Source organism: Dreissena polymorpha, chromosome 9 (assembly GCF_020536995.1).
Source record: "Dreissena polymorpha isolate Duluth1 chromosome 9, UMN_Dpol_1.0, whole genome shotgun sequence".
Classification (NCBI taxonomy): domain Eukaryota; kingdom Metazoa; phylum Mollusca; class Bivalvia; order Myida; family Dreissenidae; genus Dreissena; species Dreissena polymorpha.
Window position 1 is genome coordinate 49,616,271 of NC_068363.1, and position 21,583 is coordinate 49,637,853.

General features: G+C 36.0%; 1 protein-coding gene across 1 annotated transcript in view; it reads right to left on the reverse strand.

Moving 5' to 3' along the window:
* Positions 1-633: 633 nt before the first annotated feature.
* The window catches only part of LOC127846487 (leucine-rich repeat and coiled-coil domain-containing protein 1-like), a 283,849-nt gene continuing 262,899 nt past the window's right edge, over positions 634-21,583 (reverse strand). The window contains exons 24-27 of the mRNA XM_052377759.1: positions 20,298-20,392; positions 10,604-10,741; positions 9,391-9,526; positions 634-1,332 (exon numbers count right to left, since the gene is read on the reverse strand). Coding sequence (XP_052233719.1) covers positions 1,204-1,332; positions 9,391-9,526; positions 10,604-10,741; positions 20,298-20,392 — 498 coding nt within the window. The 3' untranslated portion in view covers positions 634-1,203. The remainder of the gene's footprint in view (positions 1,333-9,390; positions 9,527-10,603; positions 10,742-20,297; positions 20,393-21,583) is intronic.

Genomic DNA, 21,583 nt, shown 5'->3' on the forward strand with positions numbered 1-21,583 from the left:
CTTTGTAAATATAAAATGCTTCAACACAACAACTGTATGTACATAAATGTGCTGCTATCTTTTAAACTTTGTGTTCCGGCATAACAATTATGACAAAGTAATGCCATGTGACTAATGTGTCAAAGGAAATATAGAAAATGAAAAAACTCAAATTGCTAGGTTAAGCATTTCTAATGTTCTTAACATTGGTAACAATTAATAATATACAATTATTGCATCACCAATCAAAATACACATTTGTAAGGCTTAAATGAGTGTTCCATAGAACCTCTATCTGATTTACTTTTACTCAGTGATATCTTCAGAGATAAATACTTGAAACTAAAATAGCCTTTATTTAGTAAGAGCGTGTTGTAGACCAAAACCTCATACCTCTGGAATAGAAACCATAAATCTAATGCAGTCAGTGGGGAGCCATCCTGGACGGACTAACGGTGAACCAACCAAGGTTTTTGCTTGCCAGGCAGGAATATAACAAACTGTTGAGAGACAATCAATGAACCAAGAACTATGCTAGCTGGTTATGCATTAAATTTAACAACAAAGCTACTAAACATACTCAAGTTGGTTTGGAAACCTGGCAGCGATCCATGTACCAAGGACTGTGATTGCCGAAAAACAACAACAAATGCATACAATTTAATCATGTTTTTGACATAACACATCAAGTGATTTTCATCACAAAATTTTATTGTTTAAAATAGCATCAGAAATAAATTTCAGTTAGATACAAATATTATCGAAGATGTCTTCAAATGAAACGAAAACTGACAAATAAGTATCACAGAAACTATTACTCAAAATAGTTGTTCACATAAGAAATTCTTTTAATGGCATTGTAATTCCTATGTACTAAACATTAAAGACACAAGTTATTGAAATCAAGCACAATAAATGTTTAATTAACTAATAGTTTTTCAAACTCTTCAAACTGCTGATGAAAGGTGCATAAACAAGAATTTCTTTCTAAACCATTGTACCCTACTCAAACTGAAAAGAATACTTATTTTTGCTTGTTCAAAACCTTGAGGAAAGACAAGCAAGACATTGGTAAAGGTCTGAAGGTCTGCACTCATCTGAATCAGACTCCTATAGCTGTTACTGGTAGAGGTCTGACTGCAGGGTTTTCACTAGTAGTGGTCTGATTGTTGGTCCGTCACTGATTGCAGATCTGTCACTGGTAGATGCCTGACGGCAGGTCTGTCATTGGTAGAGGTCTGATTGCAGGTCTGTCATGGCTTGTGTGAGTCGCTTCATCTTGTCCTCCATGGCTTTCTTGGATGACTGGTTCTCTTTCAGTAGCTCTCGCATCTCCTCTTCGACCTCTGCAACCTTCAAAAAGAAACAATCGTCGGCGTCAGGATCATCAACATCATCAAAATAACCCTTCTGAACTTTCCAACAGAAACAACTTTATGCATCAGGAGCTTAAAGGGGCCTTTTCACGCTTTGGTAATTGACAAAATATTAAAAAGTTGTTTCAGATTCGCAAATTTTTGTTATAGTTATGATATGTGTGAGGAAACAGTAATATTGAACATTTACTAAGCTCTATAATAGCCATATATGCATCTTTTGACATTTAAAAACCTTAAAGTTATAAAGAGTTGCAACGCAAAACGATTGAATAATTTGGAAAGTTCTGTTGTTGTCGTTATATTTTGTGAAACTTCGCGGATACCTTATATAAAGTATAAAATACCTTCTACATTGCGTGAGCGCGGATGGCCGAGTGGTCTAAATGGTTTATACGTTTACTCCAGGATTCCAGGGGTCAGTGGTTCGAACCCAGTTTTGGGTTACTTTATTTCTTTTTTTTCTAAAATCTATTCTTGATTTTTCACTGGAGCTTTTTATTTCCAATGTTTACAATTATCAATATAAAGCATTGAATTACAAACTTTAAAACATGCAAAAAATCTGTGAAAAGGCCGCTTTGAGAATTATCAACATAAACTTCCCACAAATGTCAACAGAAACAATCATCCACATAAAAAGCAAAAACATCATCATAAACATTACCTTTCTTAACCGCAAACTGAAACAATCATCAGCACCAGAATAATCAACATCATCAACGCTGCTCCACAAGCAAACAGAAACAATCATCAGCACTAGGATCACCATAATGATCAATATTAACCCCCACCCCCCTGCCAACAGAAACGATCATTAGCATCAAGATCATCAACATGAACTTCCCCATCAGCAAACACCAACATTTACTTCCTCTACCGCAGATCGGAACAATCATCAGTGCTAGGATCATTCATATCATCAACATTAACTTCCCCACCTGCAAACAGAAACAATTGTTAGAGCTAGGATCATCAGTATCAGAATCATTAACTTCCAACATGCAAACAGAAACAATCATTCCAGCTAGGATCCTCAATATCATCAATATTAACTACATCACCTGCAAACTGAAACAATCATTAGCCCTAAAGCATAAACATGATCAACATTAACTACCCCACCTGCAAACAGAAACAATCATCAGTTCTAAGATCATAATCATCATCAACATTAACTATACCCCATCTGCAAACAGAAACAATCATTAACCCTAAGAGCATAAACATGATCAACATTAACTACCCCACCTGCAAACAGAAACAATCATTCCAGCTAGGATAATCAATATCGTCAACATTAACTCATCAGTTCTAAGATCATAATGACAATCAATCCATTAACCCCCCCCCCCCCCTGCAAACAGAAACAATTATCAGTGCCAGGATCATCAATTTCATCAATATAAACTTCCTCTACCGCAAATAGAAACAATCTTCAATGCTAGGATCATCAATATCATCAATATTAACTACCCCACCTGCAAAAAGAAACAATCATCAGCCCTAAGAGAATAAACATAATCAACATTAACTACCCCACCTGCAAACAGAAACAATCATCAGTTCTAAGATCATAAACATGATCAACATTAACTACCCCACCTGCAAACAGAAACAATCATCATTTCTAAGATCATAAACATAATCAACATTAACTACCCCACCTGCAAACAGAAACAATCATCAGTTCTAAGATCATAAACATCATCAACATTAATTTCCCCATCTGCAAACAAAAACAATCATCAGCACTAGGATCATCAATATCATCAACATCAGCTACCATACTGCAATCAGAAACAATTATCAGCACTAGGATCATCAATATCATCGCCATTAACTACCCTACTTGCAAACAGAAACAATCATCAGCCCTAAGAGCATAATCATCACCAACATTAACTTCCCCATCTGCAAATAAAAACAATCATCAGCGCTAGGATCATCAATATCAACTACCAACCTGCAAACAGAAACAATTTTCATGGCTATGATCATCAATATCACCAACATCAACTACCCACCTGCGAACTGAAACAATCATCGACACTAGAGTCATCTTTATCATCAATATTTACTCCCCCCCCCCCCCTGCAAACAGAAACAATTATCAGTGCCAGGATCATCAATTTCATCAATATAAACTTCCTATACCACAAATAGAAACAATCATCAGTGCTAGGATCATCAATGTCATCAACACTAACTACCCCACCTGCAAACAGAAAAAATAATCAGTAACAGGACCATGAACATAAAATCCTCCACATGCCCATATAAACAATCATCAGCATCTTAATCAACATAATCCAACTGTTGATCTTCATGATAATCATAGCCAACAAAATCGTCAATATCTACATTACCATCATCATTTGATAAGAAGCAGCTTTGCTGTCAGAAACATTAAAATCAACAATACCAAATTAATCTGAAAACCTTCAACCGCATGATCTACTCTTTCACTTTCAACATTAGAGTAAATATCAACAACAACTTTATCCAGTGTCTTAATCAAATTTGAAGAAACACATAATAATAATTTCAAAATATCCTTCAGAGGTTTGGTAAATGATAAAAGATATAGAGAATACTAGGTTAGCGTTGAATACAGAGAAGTTTATGTTGCGAGGCTTAGAACGCCGGAAGCGCGAGCCTTGGCGAGCGCTTTCGGTGTTCGAGCCGAGCAACATAAACTTCTCTGTATTCAACGCTAATCCTAGTATTCTATTTATCTCATTTGATTTTTTTTAACGTGACTTTAACATAAATAGATCTAATAACCTTAACAATAATTTTAATTCAGTCATAAAAGCGCTTAAAATCTAACAAATGTTACCATGCGTAGTGATTTACATGTATTTGTTCTGGTACGCAAAATAGTCTTGAAAAATTCACACACAAACTGTAAAACAAGTAAAAATATCACCATATGCCTACATTCAATTTTACGCAGTGTGCGAATTTTAACACATTACGACCGCGAAAAGAAGATTTTACTTTACTAGTTCTATAGGTTTTTTATTTTCGAAAGAAAATGATCAAAATCCAATATGGCGGCGATTGCTCCTGACAAAATGCTGTCGATGTCAACATACATGTACACCATCGACGACCTTGTTCTGGCTACCATAACTTTAAATGTCGCTTTTTATGATTTTTGACTGGCGCGACTTTGTACAGGTCTGTCAATACTAAATAAACTGTACACTGAAGTTTCGTTAGCTATCGAAGACCTTGACAATTTTGACGAGTAAACAGACAATTGCAGCGACTGACACTTTATTTGACAAAATATACAGGGCAATACGTTTTCCGACTTCGGACGACGAATTTAAGGAAGCGCAGAACGTGTTTTTTATATAATGTTATGAGTATGCCGTGTGTGATCCGATGCATCAATGGCGCCCATGTTAAAATCATTTCCCCTAAAACAGGGAACGACAAATGTACAAACAAATATCAAAACACGTAAGAACTAGTATCTTACCTTAAATTATCCTTTTAAATCCATCTAATTATCCATTTAACTCAATAATTGGCGATTTTCCATATAGGGTCTTTAATAATTATTTTAGCATAGTTAAATAAAGACCCTTATGCCATACTATTTCTTTATTCAAATGAGTTTATGAACGCGATAAACTTTCTTCTTCGTCACACTCTACATTACTGCTGTTCAAATGAACCGGAGCAGTTTATCTAATAATAGCCGTTGGTAAACTCGGTTACTTGCATTTGCAGTTTTCTGCATACAAACATAATTATGTTTAAACTTGCACAATGTTTTATTTATCTATGGTAAATGCCCTTATTGTACGAGAAAATAATTTAATATATAAATACACAAAGAATGGAAAACATTCCAGTACACAACAGATAAATGAGTAGAAAATACCCGTGTACAAAATGGGACCTTCCCAATTCCAGTGTGGTGCTATTTTTACCATCTTATACTTTACACAGCTCTATGCCTAACGTGAATTAAATAGGAAAGCAAACATAGCAGATTATTCATGAACTGTGCGATATGTGTATGGCTTGTTGTTCATTCTTAATATTTAAGTTAAATGTCAAAAGTATATGCTTTGGTTATAAACAATGCACATTACACGAAATAAGGAAAATGTGATAAATTGACAATTCAGATATGTCAACATACAGTACATGTAGAAAACATGTGAAATAAATCGCGTTTATAATAAATCGTCAAAAAAATGGGGAAAATGACGCAATAAGTACGTCATTTTATGACGCCATCAATCAGCTGATTCATTATACGGATGGCGAAAAATTATGTCATATGACTAGATTTAAAGGTTGAAGGTCGTATAATTTTGAAGCTTAAGTTTTGTCGACTTTGTTTCTTATGAAAAATAATTCAGTGGTAAAGTAAATATAAATAAAAAAATAACAAAACAAAAATCGTGTAATTTTATATTTTATTTCAACATTTCTTTTGGTGAATATGTCATATATATATATTTTTCTGCTAAATATGCACATTTTCTTCTAATGGGTGACCTTATAATTCGATCAATGAACCTAACAATATCGACCTAATTTAAGTGCGCATATCGCATGACGTCAATTAAAAAGTAGTCCGTGCACGCGACAGGTATATTCCACAGTGTTGAATACAAGCAAGTATATTCCACAACGTGTTATACTGTCAATGTCGCGGTGAAAATAGAATAAATAATATTCTGTTATTCATCTTTCTATAAATGTTTCATTAGTCAAAGTTACAAGATAAAAGTATCCCCTTTTCAAAATATCCTTCAAACTGTTAGGGTTTGATACTTAAAGATGTGTTTTTATAGCTTATGTATACATTCAATGATTCAATGATGATGCAATCTTATAGCGTTTCTGAGATATAGCCCATCATACAAAAACAACAAAGGGCAATAACTCCATTTAAAAAAAATATAGGGTTATGGTTATTGTAAAAGTCAATTCTCCTAATTGATATCTTAAGACTTGTAAAGTTTCATATTGAAATCTTGTATCAAATTTAAGATATAGCTCTGAAAAATTACATCATACAACAGGTTTTCATGTTGAAATCTTGATTGGTATTTTACACATAAGCATGAAAAGTTACATCATGCGAAAACAACAGAGGGTTATAACTTTTATTTAGGTAAGTGAAGGTTGATGGCACTTCTCCACATTTGATATCAATACTTCCATGAAGTTTCATGATGATATCTTAATATATAGTTTCTGAAATATAGCCCTGGAAAGTTTGTGACAGACAGACGGGTAGACTGATGGCCAGATGGACTGACAGACAGACAACGCCAAATCTACATCCGCCTTTTGTAGGAGATTAAAAAAACTCAAGTGATTAAGTAAATGACACATCATAATTAACATTTTTACAGATCCTTAAATAATATTGTTTTATACAAATATCATAATTTTTATAATATAAAAATATCCTTTTATGGTATAGCATTAGGCTTAATATATTACTTTTATTAACCAGGTTTTCCGAAGGAAAAAACTGGTTATTAGATTGGCGAATGCGGGCAGGCTGGCGGGCGGGCGGAACAAGCTTGTCCGGGCCATAACTATGTCGTTCATTGTCAGATTTTAAAATCATTTGGCACATTTGTTCACCATCATTGGACGGTGTGTCGCGCGAAATAATTACGTCGATATCTCCAAGGTCAAGGTCACACTTTGAGTTCAAAGGTCAAAAATGGCCATAAATGAGCTTGTCCTGGCCATAACTATGTCATTCATTGTGAGATTTTAAAATCATTTGGCACATTTGTTCACCATCATGGGACGGTGTGTCGCACGAAAGAATCACGTCAATATCTCCAATGTCAAGGTCGCCACGACTAAAAATAGATTTTTTTTAAAAACAAACTTACAAAGGGGGTTAATTTTGTTTGTTCATTTCAAAAGTTCGGTTTGAGTTTTCTCCCTTTATCAGATTTTTTTTTCACAATGAAAACCTGGTTTTGTGACAATTTTGTCCCTTGTCGTTTTCATAAGGGTTAATATATTACTTTTATCATTTTTAAGTATCATTCAGTGTATTGTTGTATAACCACATCAGTCATTTTAATAATTTAAGAACACACTTCAGTGTCATATGAGTGAATTGGTATCAATTCAAAATATAAATCGCCCCATTGGTGCAAAAAGGTCATGTGACATTAAAATAAGAAGGCACATGTTACCTTTTTGACCCAATGGGTTTAAATTAACATTACCAGTTCTGTTTCCTATCAAAGCAATCTGCATAAAATTAGGGCAAAAAAGCCCTTGCAAAGCAACCCTAACCCTGCTTCATTTTCATTGTCATCTGCCTTCTTACCATTCTCATAAGACCTGTAAGCCAGGATCTAGACAGAGGTGTTAATGTTTCTGTGTGTAAGCCTTTAACAAGATTGAAGGCTGTGTTTGAGGCTTATCGTGGGATAAATACACGGTCTTGCAAGGAATTGACACCAGCATGAAGGGATCAAATAAAGCCCTATCTGTAGGTGATGTAATCTAAAAACAGCTAAATACTGCACTCAGCCTCTGTGGAGTGCAGTCTGTCTGGGAATCCAAGAATATAGACCAATAACAAACTGGGTATTTCATATTGTACATACATATATGATGGAAATGTATACAGAAGACCAAAACCCATTTACAGGTACATTTATTTGATCTCTGATCGACAATAAATATATTTTCAACATAAGATTTATATTTCCTGTAAAAACATTTCATTTGATCAGAAGGAATGAAGATATTCCATAAACAAGAGGGTCATGATGGCCCTGAATCGCTTACCTGACTAACCTTGCTACATCAACTTAAATTCTATCAGACCCATATACAATCCCAAGAAAACATTCTGTCCATACTTCATTAAGATCAGATGAAAACTATGACCTCTATTGTCTACACAAGGTTTTTCTATGATTTGACCTAGTGACCTAGTTTTTGACCCCAGATGACCCAAATACAATCCCAACCCAAATTTCATCAAGATTAACATTTTGGCCAAATTTAATTGAGTTTGGATGAAAACTGTGACCTCTATTGTCTACAAAAGTGTTTTTTTTATTTGACCTAGTGACCCAGTATTTGACCCTAGATGACCCAAATTCAATCCCAACACAGATTTTACCAAGACAAAAATTCTGACAATATTTCATTAAGATCTGATGAAAACTGTTACCTCTATTGTCTACACAATGGTTTTCTATGATTTGACCTAGCGACCTAGTTTCTGACCCCAAATGACCTAAATACAATCCCAATCCAGATTTTATCAAGATAAACATTCTGACCAAATTTCATAAAGATTGGATGAAAACTGTGACCTCTTTTGTCTACACAAGGTTTTTCTATTATTTGACCTAGTGACCTAGTTTTTAACCCCAGATTGCCCAAATACAATCCAAACCCAGATTTCGTCAAGATAAACATTCTGACCAAATTTCATAAAGATTGGATGAAAACTGTGACCTCTATTGTCTACACAAGGTTTTTCTATTATTTGACCTAGTGACCTAGTTTTTGACCCCAAATGACCCAAATACAATCCCAACCCAGATTTAATCAAGATAAACATTCTGACCAAATTTAGTAAAGATTTGAAGAAAACTGTGATCTCAAATGTCTACACAAACAAATTGTTGACGGAAAAACCCACGCAAAACGGACAACGGACATCACATGGTCACATAAGCTCACCATGTCACTTCGTGACAGGTGAGCTAAAAAAACTCAAGGCTGTTTTTTCTACATTTAGCTTTATATTTTAATTATACCCTTCCCCCCATAAGAAGCACAGTGAAAATATCTTTTGCAACCTGCAAATCACCAGCACAGCCTGCAAGTAACTCACAGTCTGTTCAGGTTTAATGGTGTTTGCTGCTCATCTGTATCTAAGAGTTGGAAATGAATCCTTTAAAACTTAAATCTAGCAAGAAAGGTCTTAAATATAACTTTTTAAAGGACAACAAAAGCATGATATTGATCTAAGTGGTTACGGGTTAACCAGTTTGCTTACCCTCATGTAGGCCTGGTCAACTTGAACCTGTTTATCGTGGCTGACCTTCACCATGAGCTCTTTGTAGTGCTGCACCTTGTCTTCCAACTGCTGCCTGAATGAGTCATCTGCAGACTTCAGCCGGTCGATCGCTAAACTGAATAGGGAGACAACCACAGCATTTGAGTTTTTAATCACAATTTTCACTTTTAAGGTTCATAACGAGTTTTTTCGTATATGAATAAGCAACCAAATATGCTTTAGATCACTACAATACATTTACAACAACCATGAATGAACAATAAAATCATTGATTTACAAGCACCTAATAGTTATAAGTAAATAAACTAAATTATGTGATTTAACCAGAAAATAATTTATATTGGAACAATAGGTCCATGATTGCCCTAAGGCACTCACTTGAGTTCAAGGTACCGGTACATAAATTGTCAAAAAGGTAACCAAGCACAACAATTGCACAACAATGTCAAGCAGCAAAAAATTGTGCTGAAAGCTGAAGTTAGCATCTTTAAAATTACCATTTAGCTTTTTCAAGAGATATTTCAGGCCCTTTCCATATGATTTCTATTTATATAGATTTTTCCAAATATAAATAGACTAAATGTTATACTTTTTCCTTCAAATTAGCAAGATCAAATATAATTCACAGCTGGTTGTCTGCTTTTTAACTTCACTCACAACAAAAACATAATTGTCATTGTTTTGCACAGCCTTAAACCACATAATAGGTTCTTACTATACTTAAACCCTTTACCACTTATTTTGACATGTTTGAAGTGCCTTAGAAAGTTAAATTTACTTTAAGACCTTATTTACTAGATTAAAGTTTTAAAGGCTTCATTTCCAACCCTAAGATACTGATGTACAGCAAAAAGTATAAAACATGAACAGACTGCGAGTTTCTTGCAGGCTGTTCTGGTTTTATGATGTTTGTACATAGCCATTTTCACTTTGCTTCTGAGTGGGAAAGGGTTGAAGAATAGTAACAATATTGCATATTTCGCAGTTGGTTGGGTCGGTGTGTAAAAGGGATTGTATAATAAAGAGGATTGAACTGCTGACTGATTGAGACACAGACAGACATTTTGAATCGTGCATTCCCACACATCCATCTACTTCCTTGCAGAGAAAACAATACTTCCAGTAAAATTATAAGCTACATTTTGAACGCCCACATATCACAATTCATACCATGCCCATTCCACTCACTTACTTTGCAGCCTCCAGGGCTTTATCGCGCTCCTGGGTGAGTTTTCGCTCCTTTTTCTCCCATGTTTCCTTCATTTCCCCGACCTGGGACTCAAGCTTCCCTATCAACTGTGATTTCTCCTTCCACCGGGAGTTCAACGCACTGCAAAAAAGGGTTACTGACTGCACAGGCACATAAATATAGTCAGGAAGGTGATTCAAATTGTGTGTGTTAATGTTGTTTTTTTGCTGTTTTCAACATAATTTCACATCAGGACAGTCAGTAAATCTTACTTTTCCTTGGTAAGCTGTTTTATAATACCAAGGCATTGAAATCTGCCTGATATAACATAACCTGATAGTTTTTTATAAATCATGGTCAACAGGAAGTTCTTATATCAGTCATGTGTAGAGGATGGTCATTATTACGCGGAATCAACTATAAAGTCATCATTTTTAGTAGTTAGTAAATCAAATCATATTCAACACAACAAACAATTTGATACCAAGATGTAATTTATTTTGAACACAAAATGCAACAAAAAAATTTTTTTTTACAAAGATTAAGCACGCGTGCTCATCAAGACATTATTAACACGTGAAACGACAAGTCATATTCTTTTCCGCTAAAACTGTAGCTTTTAAGCAATTTTTTCCCATTTTTTCTATAAAATATTGGACGTAGAGGTATGATAAACAGAACAAGAGCACCGCCTTGCGAGTGCAGACCGCTCATCTATTTTCTTTTTAAAGGTGTAGGGACTCTCATTTTCAATCACAAAGGAGGGAGGGGTGGAGTGAAGAGGGGTGTATAGTGTAGGGGTGTGGACATTTATTACATTATTTTCCAAAAATGCGAAAAAAAAATGCAAAAAAAAAACATGGGGGTGGGGGGGTGGGGGGGGATTCTTGGGTGCGATGGTTGGACGGTATTTCAAACATAAAATAACAAAAATAAATAATTGTGTTTTTGAACCGTTTAAAAAAAATGAAATTTGGGGGGGGGGGGGTATAGTGTGAGGGTGTGTGTGGTGGTCATTTGTGAGATGATGTTAAAAAAAAATAAATTAGGGGGAGGGGGGGATTGGGGTGGGGGGAGGGGGTTGGAATTATTGGGTGCGAAGGATGACGGTATTTCAAACATAAAATAATAAAAATAAATATTTGTGCTCTTTAACCGTTTAAAAAAAATTAAATGTGGGGGGGGGGGGGGTAATAGTGTGAGGGTGTGGTGATCATTTGTGAGATGATCTTAAAAAAAAAAAAAAAATTAGGGGTGGGGGGATTCGGGTGGGGGGGAGGGGGGGGTTGGAATTCTTGGGTGCGAAGGATGACGGTATTTCAAACATAAAATAATAAAAATAAATATTTGTGTTTTTTAACCGTTTCAAAAAAAAAAAAATTGGGGGGGGTGGGGTGGGGTGGGGGTATAGTGTGAGGGTGTGGTGGTCATTTGTGAGGTGATCTTAAAAAATTAAAAAAAAAAAATAGGAGGGGGATTCGGGGGGGGAGGGCACGGGGGATGGTTTGGGTGGAGTCTATTGTGGTATGTCAGGTAAGAGTAGTTTTGTCGAAGGATCAATCAAATCTAATCATAAATAAAGAAGTTATGGCAATTTTAGCAAAATTTAATAATTTGACCTTGAGAGTCAAGGTCATTCAAAGCTCAAGGTAAAATTCAACTTGCCAGAAACAGTAACCTCATGATAGCATGAAAGTATTTGAAGTTTGAAAGCAATAGCCTTGATAGTTAAGAAGTAAAGTGGATCGAAACACAAAATTTAACCGTATATTCAAAGTTACTAAGTCAAAAAAGGGCCATAATTCCGTAAAAATGACAACCAGAGTTATGCAACTTGTCCTTTTACTGTACCCTTATGATAGTTTGCGAGTGTTCCAAGTATGAAAGCAATATCTATGATATTTTAGATTAAAGTTGACCAAAACACAAAACTTAACCAAATTTTCAATTTTTTAAGTATAAAGGGCCCATAATTCCGTCCAAATGCCAGTCAGAGCTACATAACTTTGCCTTCACAGTCCCCTTATGATAGCTAATAAGTGTTGCAAGTATGAAAGCAATAGCTTTGATACTGTAGGAATAAAGTGGACCTAAACACAAAACTTAACCAAATTTTCAATTTTCTAAGTATAAAAAGGGCCAATAATTCTGTCAAAATGCCAGTCAGAGTTACATTACTTTGCCTGCACAGTCCCCTTATGATAGTTAGTAAGTGATGCAAGTATGAAAGCAATAGCTTTGATACTTACGGAATAAAATGGACCTATGCACAAAACTTAACCAAATTTTTCAATTTCTAAGTATAAAAAGGGCACATAACTCTGTAAAAATGCACGCCAGAGTTATCTTACTTTGCCTGCCCAGTCCCCTCATGATAGTAAGTAAGTATACCAACTTTAAATGCAATAGCATTGATACTTTCTGAGAAAAGTGGACCTAAACGCAAAACTTAACCAAAATTTTCAATTTTCTAAGTATAAAAAGGGCACATAATTCTGTCAAAATGCACGCCAGAATTATCTAACTTTGCCTGCCCAGTCCTCTCATGATAGTTAGTAAGTGTACCAAGTTTGAATGCAATAGCATTGATACTTTCTGAGAAAAGTGGACCTAAACGCAAAACTTAATCGGACGCCAACGCCGACGCAGACGCCAAGGTGATGACAATAACTCATAATTTTTTTCAAAAAATAGAAGAGCCAATTTTTTTTTTCAAAAAATAGAAGAGCTAACAAGAGGGCCATGGGCCCTAAGGCGCTCATCTGAGACCCAAAGGAACTAGACCATTCTGGGAAGGTGGAGTAATAAAAGTACTTCATACAGACGGGCGTACATACTTAACTTGCACTTTATAGTTCCATTATTTAGTGTAAAATCTTCAAATGAGGACGAGTGCTGAGCAGACAGGCAGTAGTACAGACTTAGTGTGCTCTATTATTAAAATACGTTTTGACTGTTTTTCCATTCAAAGTTATTTAGAACAATTATACTCTGATTATTTCAAGTAATACTGCATTTCACATATCATACATGACGTACGTCTGTATATAAAATTAATTAGAATAATGGTATTTCTGACTTTCACATAATACTGTTTTTCACATATCATCAATGTAGGCCTACATGACTTATGTATATCAATCTGTATTTATGATTTAAAATGAAATTTTTATACTTCATTTAAGATTTAAATTTTGTTAATTATTCACATTTGTAAGGTTTGTTTGTAAACAATTCCTCTACGCTTCTACTCTTTATTTACAACCAATGAAAAACTAAAATGCATTTTAATTGTGAAATTTATTCTCAAATACAAGCTGCATTTAATATCATAAGTATCGCAAATAGTTGGTTTTAAGTACATTTTCTCTATCTCTTTAATTCTTAAACAAAGTATTATCTGTGATATGATATGAGTACAATCATGTAGACACGATAGTTTTTTGTCAATAAATGTTCAACAGTAAAGTTGGAGAATATTTCAATCTATTTTTTATTGATCAATATAATTGAATTTTGACTACTGTTGTTGCCTAAGCTGTAAAGGATATTTTTACATACATATCTTTACTTTTTCTTCTTGATATTCATAATATACACTAGGACTTTGTGATAGTTATAAGTTAAATAATAGCCATATTGAGTAAGTTCAATCAGGCATCACTGTACTTAAAGCTAAGAAATATGAAATACCACGCCCATTAAATTAATTTATTTTGTATACCTAAACCTTTCTTGGAAATATATAAGTACATAATTTTGCTATTTAAAGAGCTTAATTGCTTCAATGTTGTAATCTGTTCTTTTTATGCAGTCAGCATGCTGATTTTTATACGAAAATAAATGCCAGACAGATGTATTTATGTGTTTATCTCTATATTGATACCACTGTATAGCTATTGCTGTTCACTGCAAAGGGTTGTAAACAAGGGGTTAGGCATCAAGCAACTGTCAGAGATAATGAGGTACCTGCTGTGGCTAATGGTTATTTCATTGGTCTGTGGTCATTTAATTACATGCAACAGAATGTGTGAAAAGTGGCCAGCGCAGGAATTTGGGGCCTGACTCTAAACTGTTTTATACAGTTGTTTCTCCCCTAAGCAATTTTCAGTGAAATCAATATTACTACTTACAATTTTGAGATTATTTAATAAAGGGTTTTCAGATGGCAAAAATACATTAGTTGCACTTCATCCCCAACCAATCATCAACATAATAATCCTCTGTTATTATTGCCATGTTTTTCAAATGTTCACGACTATTTTCAAACTCGTCCGAGGTATCCACATAACAAATGTTTTGACCAAATATCATGATAAGGCAAAAAATGTGACTTCTAGAGTGGTCACAAGCTATTACTATATAAATATAAGGAAAAAGACCCCCCCTCCCCTGGCAGCCATGTTTTTTTTACCGATCTGAACCATTTTCGAACTCAACCGTCGTATCCAGAAAACAAATGTTCTGACCAAATTTCATGAAGATTGGACCAAAAATGTGACTTCTAGAGTGTTCATATGTTTTCACAATATAAATAAAGAGAAAACTGCCCCGCCCCCCTGGCAGCCATATTTTTTCACCGATCTGAACCATTTTTGAACACATCCGAGATATCAATAAAACCAATGTTTTGACCAAGTTTCATGATGATTGGGCAAAAATTGTGACTTCTAGAGTGTTCACAAGGTTTCTATAAAGCCATATAAGGAATACTGCCCCGCCCCCTGGTGGCCATGCTTTTAAACCGACTAGAACAAATTTTGAACTCAACCAACAAATCATTAAGACAAACATTTTGGCAAAATTTACATGAAGATTGGGCATCGAATGTGACTTCTTCAGTGTTCACAAGGTTTTTCTATTTTTTTACCTAGTGACCTAGTTTTTGACCTAGCATGACACAGTTTCGAACTCAGTCGAGGTATCATCGGGACAAATGTTCTGACCAAGTTTCATGAAGATCAGATAAGAAATGTGGCCTCTAGAGTGTTCACAAGGTAAAATGTTGACGACGCACGATGTACGACGGACAAAAGGCGATCCCAAAAGCTCACCATGAGCACGTTGTGCTCGAGGTGAGCTTAAAACAGATTACTGCCTTATCTTTTTGTAATATGTCAGGCTCGGCATGAATAAAAATAGAGCTTTGTCACAAACGTGACGTATACCCCCACTCACAGTGTGCCCTTGACATTGCAGATATCGACGTAATTCTTTTGCGTGGCACAACGTCCAATTGTGCATAACAAATGTGCCAAATCATTTTAAAATCTCACAATGAACAACATAGTTATAGCCCGGACAAGCTCATTTATGACCATTTTTGATCTTTGAACTAAAAGTGTTACAAAATCATTTATGGCCATTTTTGACTCAAAGTGTGACCTTGACCTTGGAGATATCAACATAATTCTTTCGCGCGACACACCGTCCAATGATGGTGAACAAATGTGCCAAATGATTTTAAAATCTCACAATGAATGACATAGTTATACTTATGGCCAGGACAAGCTCAAATATGGCCATATTTGACATTTGAACTCAAAGTGTGACTTTGACCTTGCAGATATCGACGTTATTCTTTCACGCGACACACTATCCAATGATGGTTAACAAATGTGCCGAATGATTTTAAAATCTCACAATGAACGACATAGTTATGGCCTGGACAAGCCCATTTATAGCCATTTTTAACCTTTGAACTTAAAGTACGACCTTGACCTTGGAGATATCGACGCAATTCTTTAGCCCGAGACACCGTTCAATGATGGTGAACAAATGTGCCCAATAATTTAAAAATCTCACAATGAAAGACATAGTTATTGCACTGACAAGCTCATTTATGGCCATTTTTGCTCTTTGAACTCAAAGTGTGACCTTGACCTGAAGATATTGATGTAATTCTTTTGCGTGACACATCGTCCAATGATGGTGAATACATTTGCCACATGATTTTAAAATCTCACAATAAATGATAAAGTTATGGCCCGGACAAGCATTTGACCTTTGAACTCCAAGTATGACCTTGACCTTGGAGATATCGAAATACTTTTTTCACACGACACACTGTCCAATGATGGTGAACAAATAAACCAAGTCATTTTAAAATCTAACCATAAATGACATAGTTATGGTCCGAACAAACTTTCGGTTAAAAACACACTAAGTGACCCCTTGACCTAGTTTTTGACCCAGCAAGACCCATATTCAAACCAGACATCATCTAGATACAACTTGTAACCAAGTATGGTGAAGATCGGCTGAAATTTTGGGACAGACCGACCAACAAAGTGACTCTGATATAGCCCCAATTACCAATGGGTAATGGTTGTATAATAACAGCTCGACAAGCCTCGCCTTTATATTATTCTAAGCCTTGCCTGATATATTACAAAAAGATCAAGCAGTTACCTGTTATTCTCTATCTACCAGTAATCAGTTCAATTAAGAATGGCAATAACTGACAACTGCTCAATGTGAATCACAGACAGTGTGAGAATGCCTGTAGACATAATTTTAGAACAAAGCCTTGACCTGAAGAGTCCCAAATCCAATCCCTAGCTAGGCATTTTAAGCTTAGTATATCTTTAATTGTATTTACCCTTTACCACTAAGTTACGCATTTTGACACATTTGTAGTCCCTTAGAAAAATATATTTATTTAAATACTTTTCATACTTAATTCAAGTTTTAAATGCTTCATTTCAAGCCCTTGACACTGATGAGCAGCATACAGCCTTAAACCTGAAAAGACTGCGAGTTACTTGCAGGCTGTTCTGATTTTATGCTGTTTGCACATAGCAATGTTCACTTTGCCTCTGTGTCGGAAATGGTTAAACTTGGTGAATGAGAATTTAAGTTTCATCAAGATTAGATAATGCTATTTTAAGTCATTGACCAGAAATCACCTACGAGGTAGCAGTCGACATTAATTTTTTCCAATTTGGATAATGCTAGGGAAATAATTTAGAAAGGTTTCAGGCAAAGAGTGATTATTGTAAATGGTCTAAATATCATCCTTAATTGAAGCATTTGAAATATTGAGGGGACATCGTTCTCTTTAACAACTTCACCACGAACTCATTTACAAGTATCTGCATCATTTTGATACAAAAACTTCAAACTCAGGCTTCTATTATCTTAATTGCAGCCTTAATTAATCACTAAACAAACACAAAAAGATGGAATGAAAAAATATAATTACGCTGTTTATTTCCTAATGATGCTACATCATAACATCTGTATAAAACAATTTGCCACAAGACACATTGAAAGATGCAATCTATGACGCAAAGCACGTTTCACTTGTCTGAATACAACGTCACACCGATATCTTGTCTCTAATTGTGCCCATTGAAAACCAAAGCATCAATTTCATTTCTGGCAGATTGCCATGACTACCAATCCTTGAAATTGCACGAATAATGACTGAATTAGGACAGATTTGACAACAGACTATTCTATAGCAATCAACCTTGTAAAAAATCTAAGAGAAAATTCAACTCTATTTCAGACAAAATTTAGCTTCATTTGAAATGCTTGCATTCTTAATAATTATGCACAACAACTTTTATGACCAAATAACTTCAGTAAGATTCACGATGCTTTTGTCTTCATAACAAAATGCACGACAGGTGAGAATATTTTTGGTACTGTTATTATGAACTTCTACTAAGAATATACAATTTGTAAGTTTTAAAATGGAATTGATTTCCATAAAAATCCTCACATAAAAATTGAAACACATAATTAAAAAAAATGATGATATATAGTGCTAAGCATTTAAATGCCAACATAATTTATTATATGTATGTATAAAATCCATTTGAAATCGTCTTTAAGGTCCAAAGTATCAAAATAAGCTTTAATAGTATTGTAACCTGATAACTTCTCATCGGAGTAAAAAATATTCTCTTGGGGATCATTTACCAAAAAAAATGCAAATATTATTTTTAGAAAGTCTGCTAAATTCAAATGGCAATTTGAATGAAATATAATCACATGGCAAGATCATAGAAAATGGGAAAATTTGATTTAAATAAGACATGAAAATAAACTTGAATAATTACTGAATCTATACACAGGACCAGAATAGTTTCAATCAACAGTTACATTAAATTCTAACACTGTATATGTAATAACTACACCAGACTAAAGAAGACAAGTTACCTGTGAGCCTTTCTTGACTCTTCCAACTCAAGAAAGTTACTTGTTAGCCTTTCTTGACTCCTCCAACTCAAATCCAGATACCTGTGAGCCTTTCTTGACTCCTCCAACTCAAGACAAGTTACCTGTGAGCTTTTCTTGACTCCTCCAACTCAAGACCAGTTACCTGTGAGCCTTTCTTGACTCCTCCAACTCAAGACCAGTTACCTGTGAGCCTTTCTTGACTCCTCCAACTCAAGACCAGTTACCTGTGAGCCTTTCTTGACTCCTCGAACTCAAGACCAGATACTTGTGAGCCTTTCTTGACTCCTCCAACTCAAGACCAGTTACCTGTGAGCCTTTCTTGACTCCTCCAACTCAAGACCAGTTACCTGTGAGCCTTTCTTGACTCCTCCAACTCTGTCTGTACTTCAGACAACTGTGAGCCTTTCTTGACTCATCCAACTCAAGACCAGTTACCTGTGAGCCTTTCTTGACTCCTCCAACTCAAGACCAGTTACCTGTGAGCCTTTCTTGACTTCTCCAACTTAAGACGAGTTACCTGTGAGCCTTTCTTGACTCCTCCAACTCAAGACCAATTACCTGTGAGCCTTTCTTGACTCCTCCAACTCAAGACCAGTTACCTGTGAGCCTTTATTGACTCCTCCAACTCAAGACCAGTTACCTGTGAGCCTTTCTTGACTCCTCCAACTCAAGACCAGTTACCTGTGAGCCTTTATTGACTCATCCAACTCAACACCAGTTACCTGTGAGCCTTTCTTGACTCCTCCAACTCAAGACCAGTTACCTGTGAGCCTTTCTTGACTCCTCCAACTCAAGACCAGTTACCTGTGAGCCTTTCTTGACTCCTCCAACTCAAAACCAGTTACCTGTGAGCCTTTCTTGACTCCTCGAACTCAAGACCAGATACTTGTGAGCCTTTCTTGACTCCTCCAACTCAAGATCAGTTACCTGTGAGCCTTTCTTGACTCCTCCAACTCTGTCTGCACTTCAGACAACTGTGAGCCTTTCTTGACTCCTCCAACTCAAGACCAGTTTCCTGTGAGCCTTTCTTGACTCCTCCAACTCAACACCAGTTACCTGTGAGCCTTTCTTGACTCCTCCAACTCAAGACCAGTTACCTGTGAGCCTTTCTTGACTCCTCCAACTCAAGACCAGTTACCTGTGAGCCTTTCTTGACTTCTCCAACTTAAGACGAGTTACCTGTGAGCCTTTCTTGACTCCTCCAACTCAAGACCAATTACCTGTGAGCCTTTCTTGACTCCTCCAACTCAAAACCAGTTACCTGTGAGCCTTTATTGACTCCTCCAACTCAAGACCAGTTACCTGTGAGCCTTTCTTGACTCCTCCAACTCAAGACCAGTTACCTGTGAGCCTTTCTTGACTCTTCCAACTCAACACCAGTTACCTGTGAGCCTTTCTTGACTCCTCCAACTCAAGACCAGATACCTGTGAGCCTTTCTTGACTCCTCCAACTCAAGACCAGATACCTGTGAGCCTTTCTTGACTCCTCTAACTCAAGACCAGTTACCTGTGAGCCTTTCTTGACTCCTCTAACTCTGTCTGTACTTCAGACAACTGTGTCTTGAGACCTTCTTTGCGCTCTCTCAAACGCTCCAACATTTCCTGTCAAAAACAAACAGCAAATTAACAATTTGTTACATTTATAATAATTATTTAAAAAATCTGTTCAATACGTTTTATTTACATGCATAATAATAAAGCATTCACCTAGAAGCCCCAATTTACAAATGCTTAATAGCAGAAATTGCTTTAATTTTAACGACTTCCCCTATAAGTAGCGAAGTGAAAATGGCTTTTGCAACCAGCATATAACCAGAACAAACTGCGAGTAACTTGCAGTTTGTTCAGGTTTTATGCTGTTTGCTGCTAATCAGTGTCTTAGGATTGGAAATGAAGCCTTTACAACTTGAATATAGTATGGAAGATATTTAATTAAATCTAACTTTTGAAGGGACTTCCAATGCGTGAAAATACGTATCTAAGTGGTAAAGGATGGACATCTCACTAACCGAATTAACAGAGACATATTAAAAGATCAGTCGCATTGTTCCATTCGAATATGAATAAATACCGGCTGGATTAGATTCTGAACACACTATAGATGGTAATGCGACAGGAATTAATTACATTAGCACACTTGTTATGTATGCATCTGTAAGAACTAGATCTTAGTCACAAAAGTGACAGAAAGTACCTATACACAGCTTTGTAACAGCCACTAGCTGGGTTTGTTTCTGAATTAAAAGGCAGATAACTTTTGAACATGAGGCCATGATACCTGCTTGGTTGCTCTAGTAAAAGCCGTGTTGCCTACCTAATTGCCCTGGTTGATGTCATGATTTCTAACCTGGTTGTCCTGGTTTAGACCATTATGATTACATGGCTGTCCTTAATGAGGCTATAAGGCCTACCTGGTTGTGCTGGTTGAGCCCATGATGCTTTACTGGTTGTCCTGAGTGAGGCCATAATGCCTATCTGGTTGTCCTGGTTGAAGCCATGATGCCTAGGTGGTTGTCCTGCTTGAGGCCATGATGCCTACCTGGTTGTCCTGGTTTAGCCCATAATGCTTTCCTGGTTGTTCTGGTTAAGGCCATAATGCCTACCTGGTTGAGGCCATAATGCCTACCTGGCTGTCCTGGTTGAGGCCATAATGCCTACCTGGCTGTCCTGGTTGAGACCATTATGCCTACCTGGCTGTCCTGGTTGAGGCCTTTATGCCTACCTGGCTGTCATAGTTTAGGCCATAATGCCTACCTGGCTGTCCTGGTTGAGGCCATTATGCCTACCTGACTG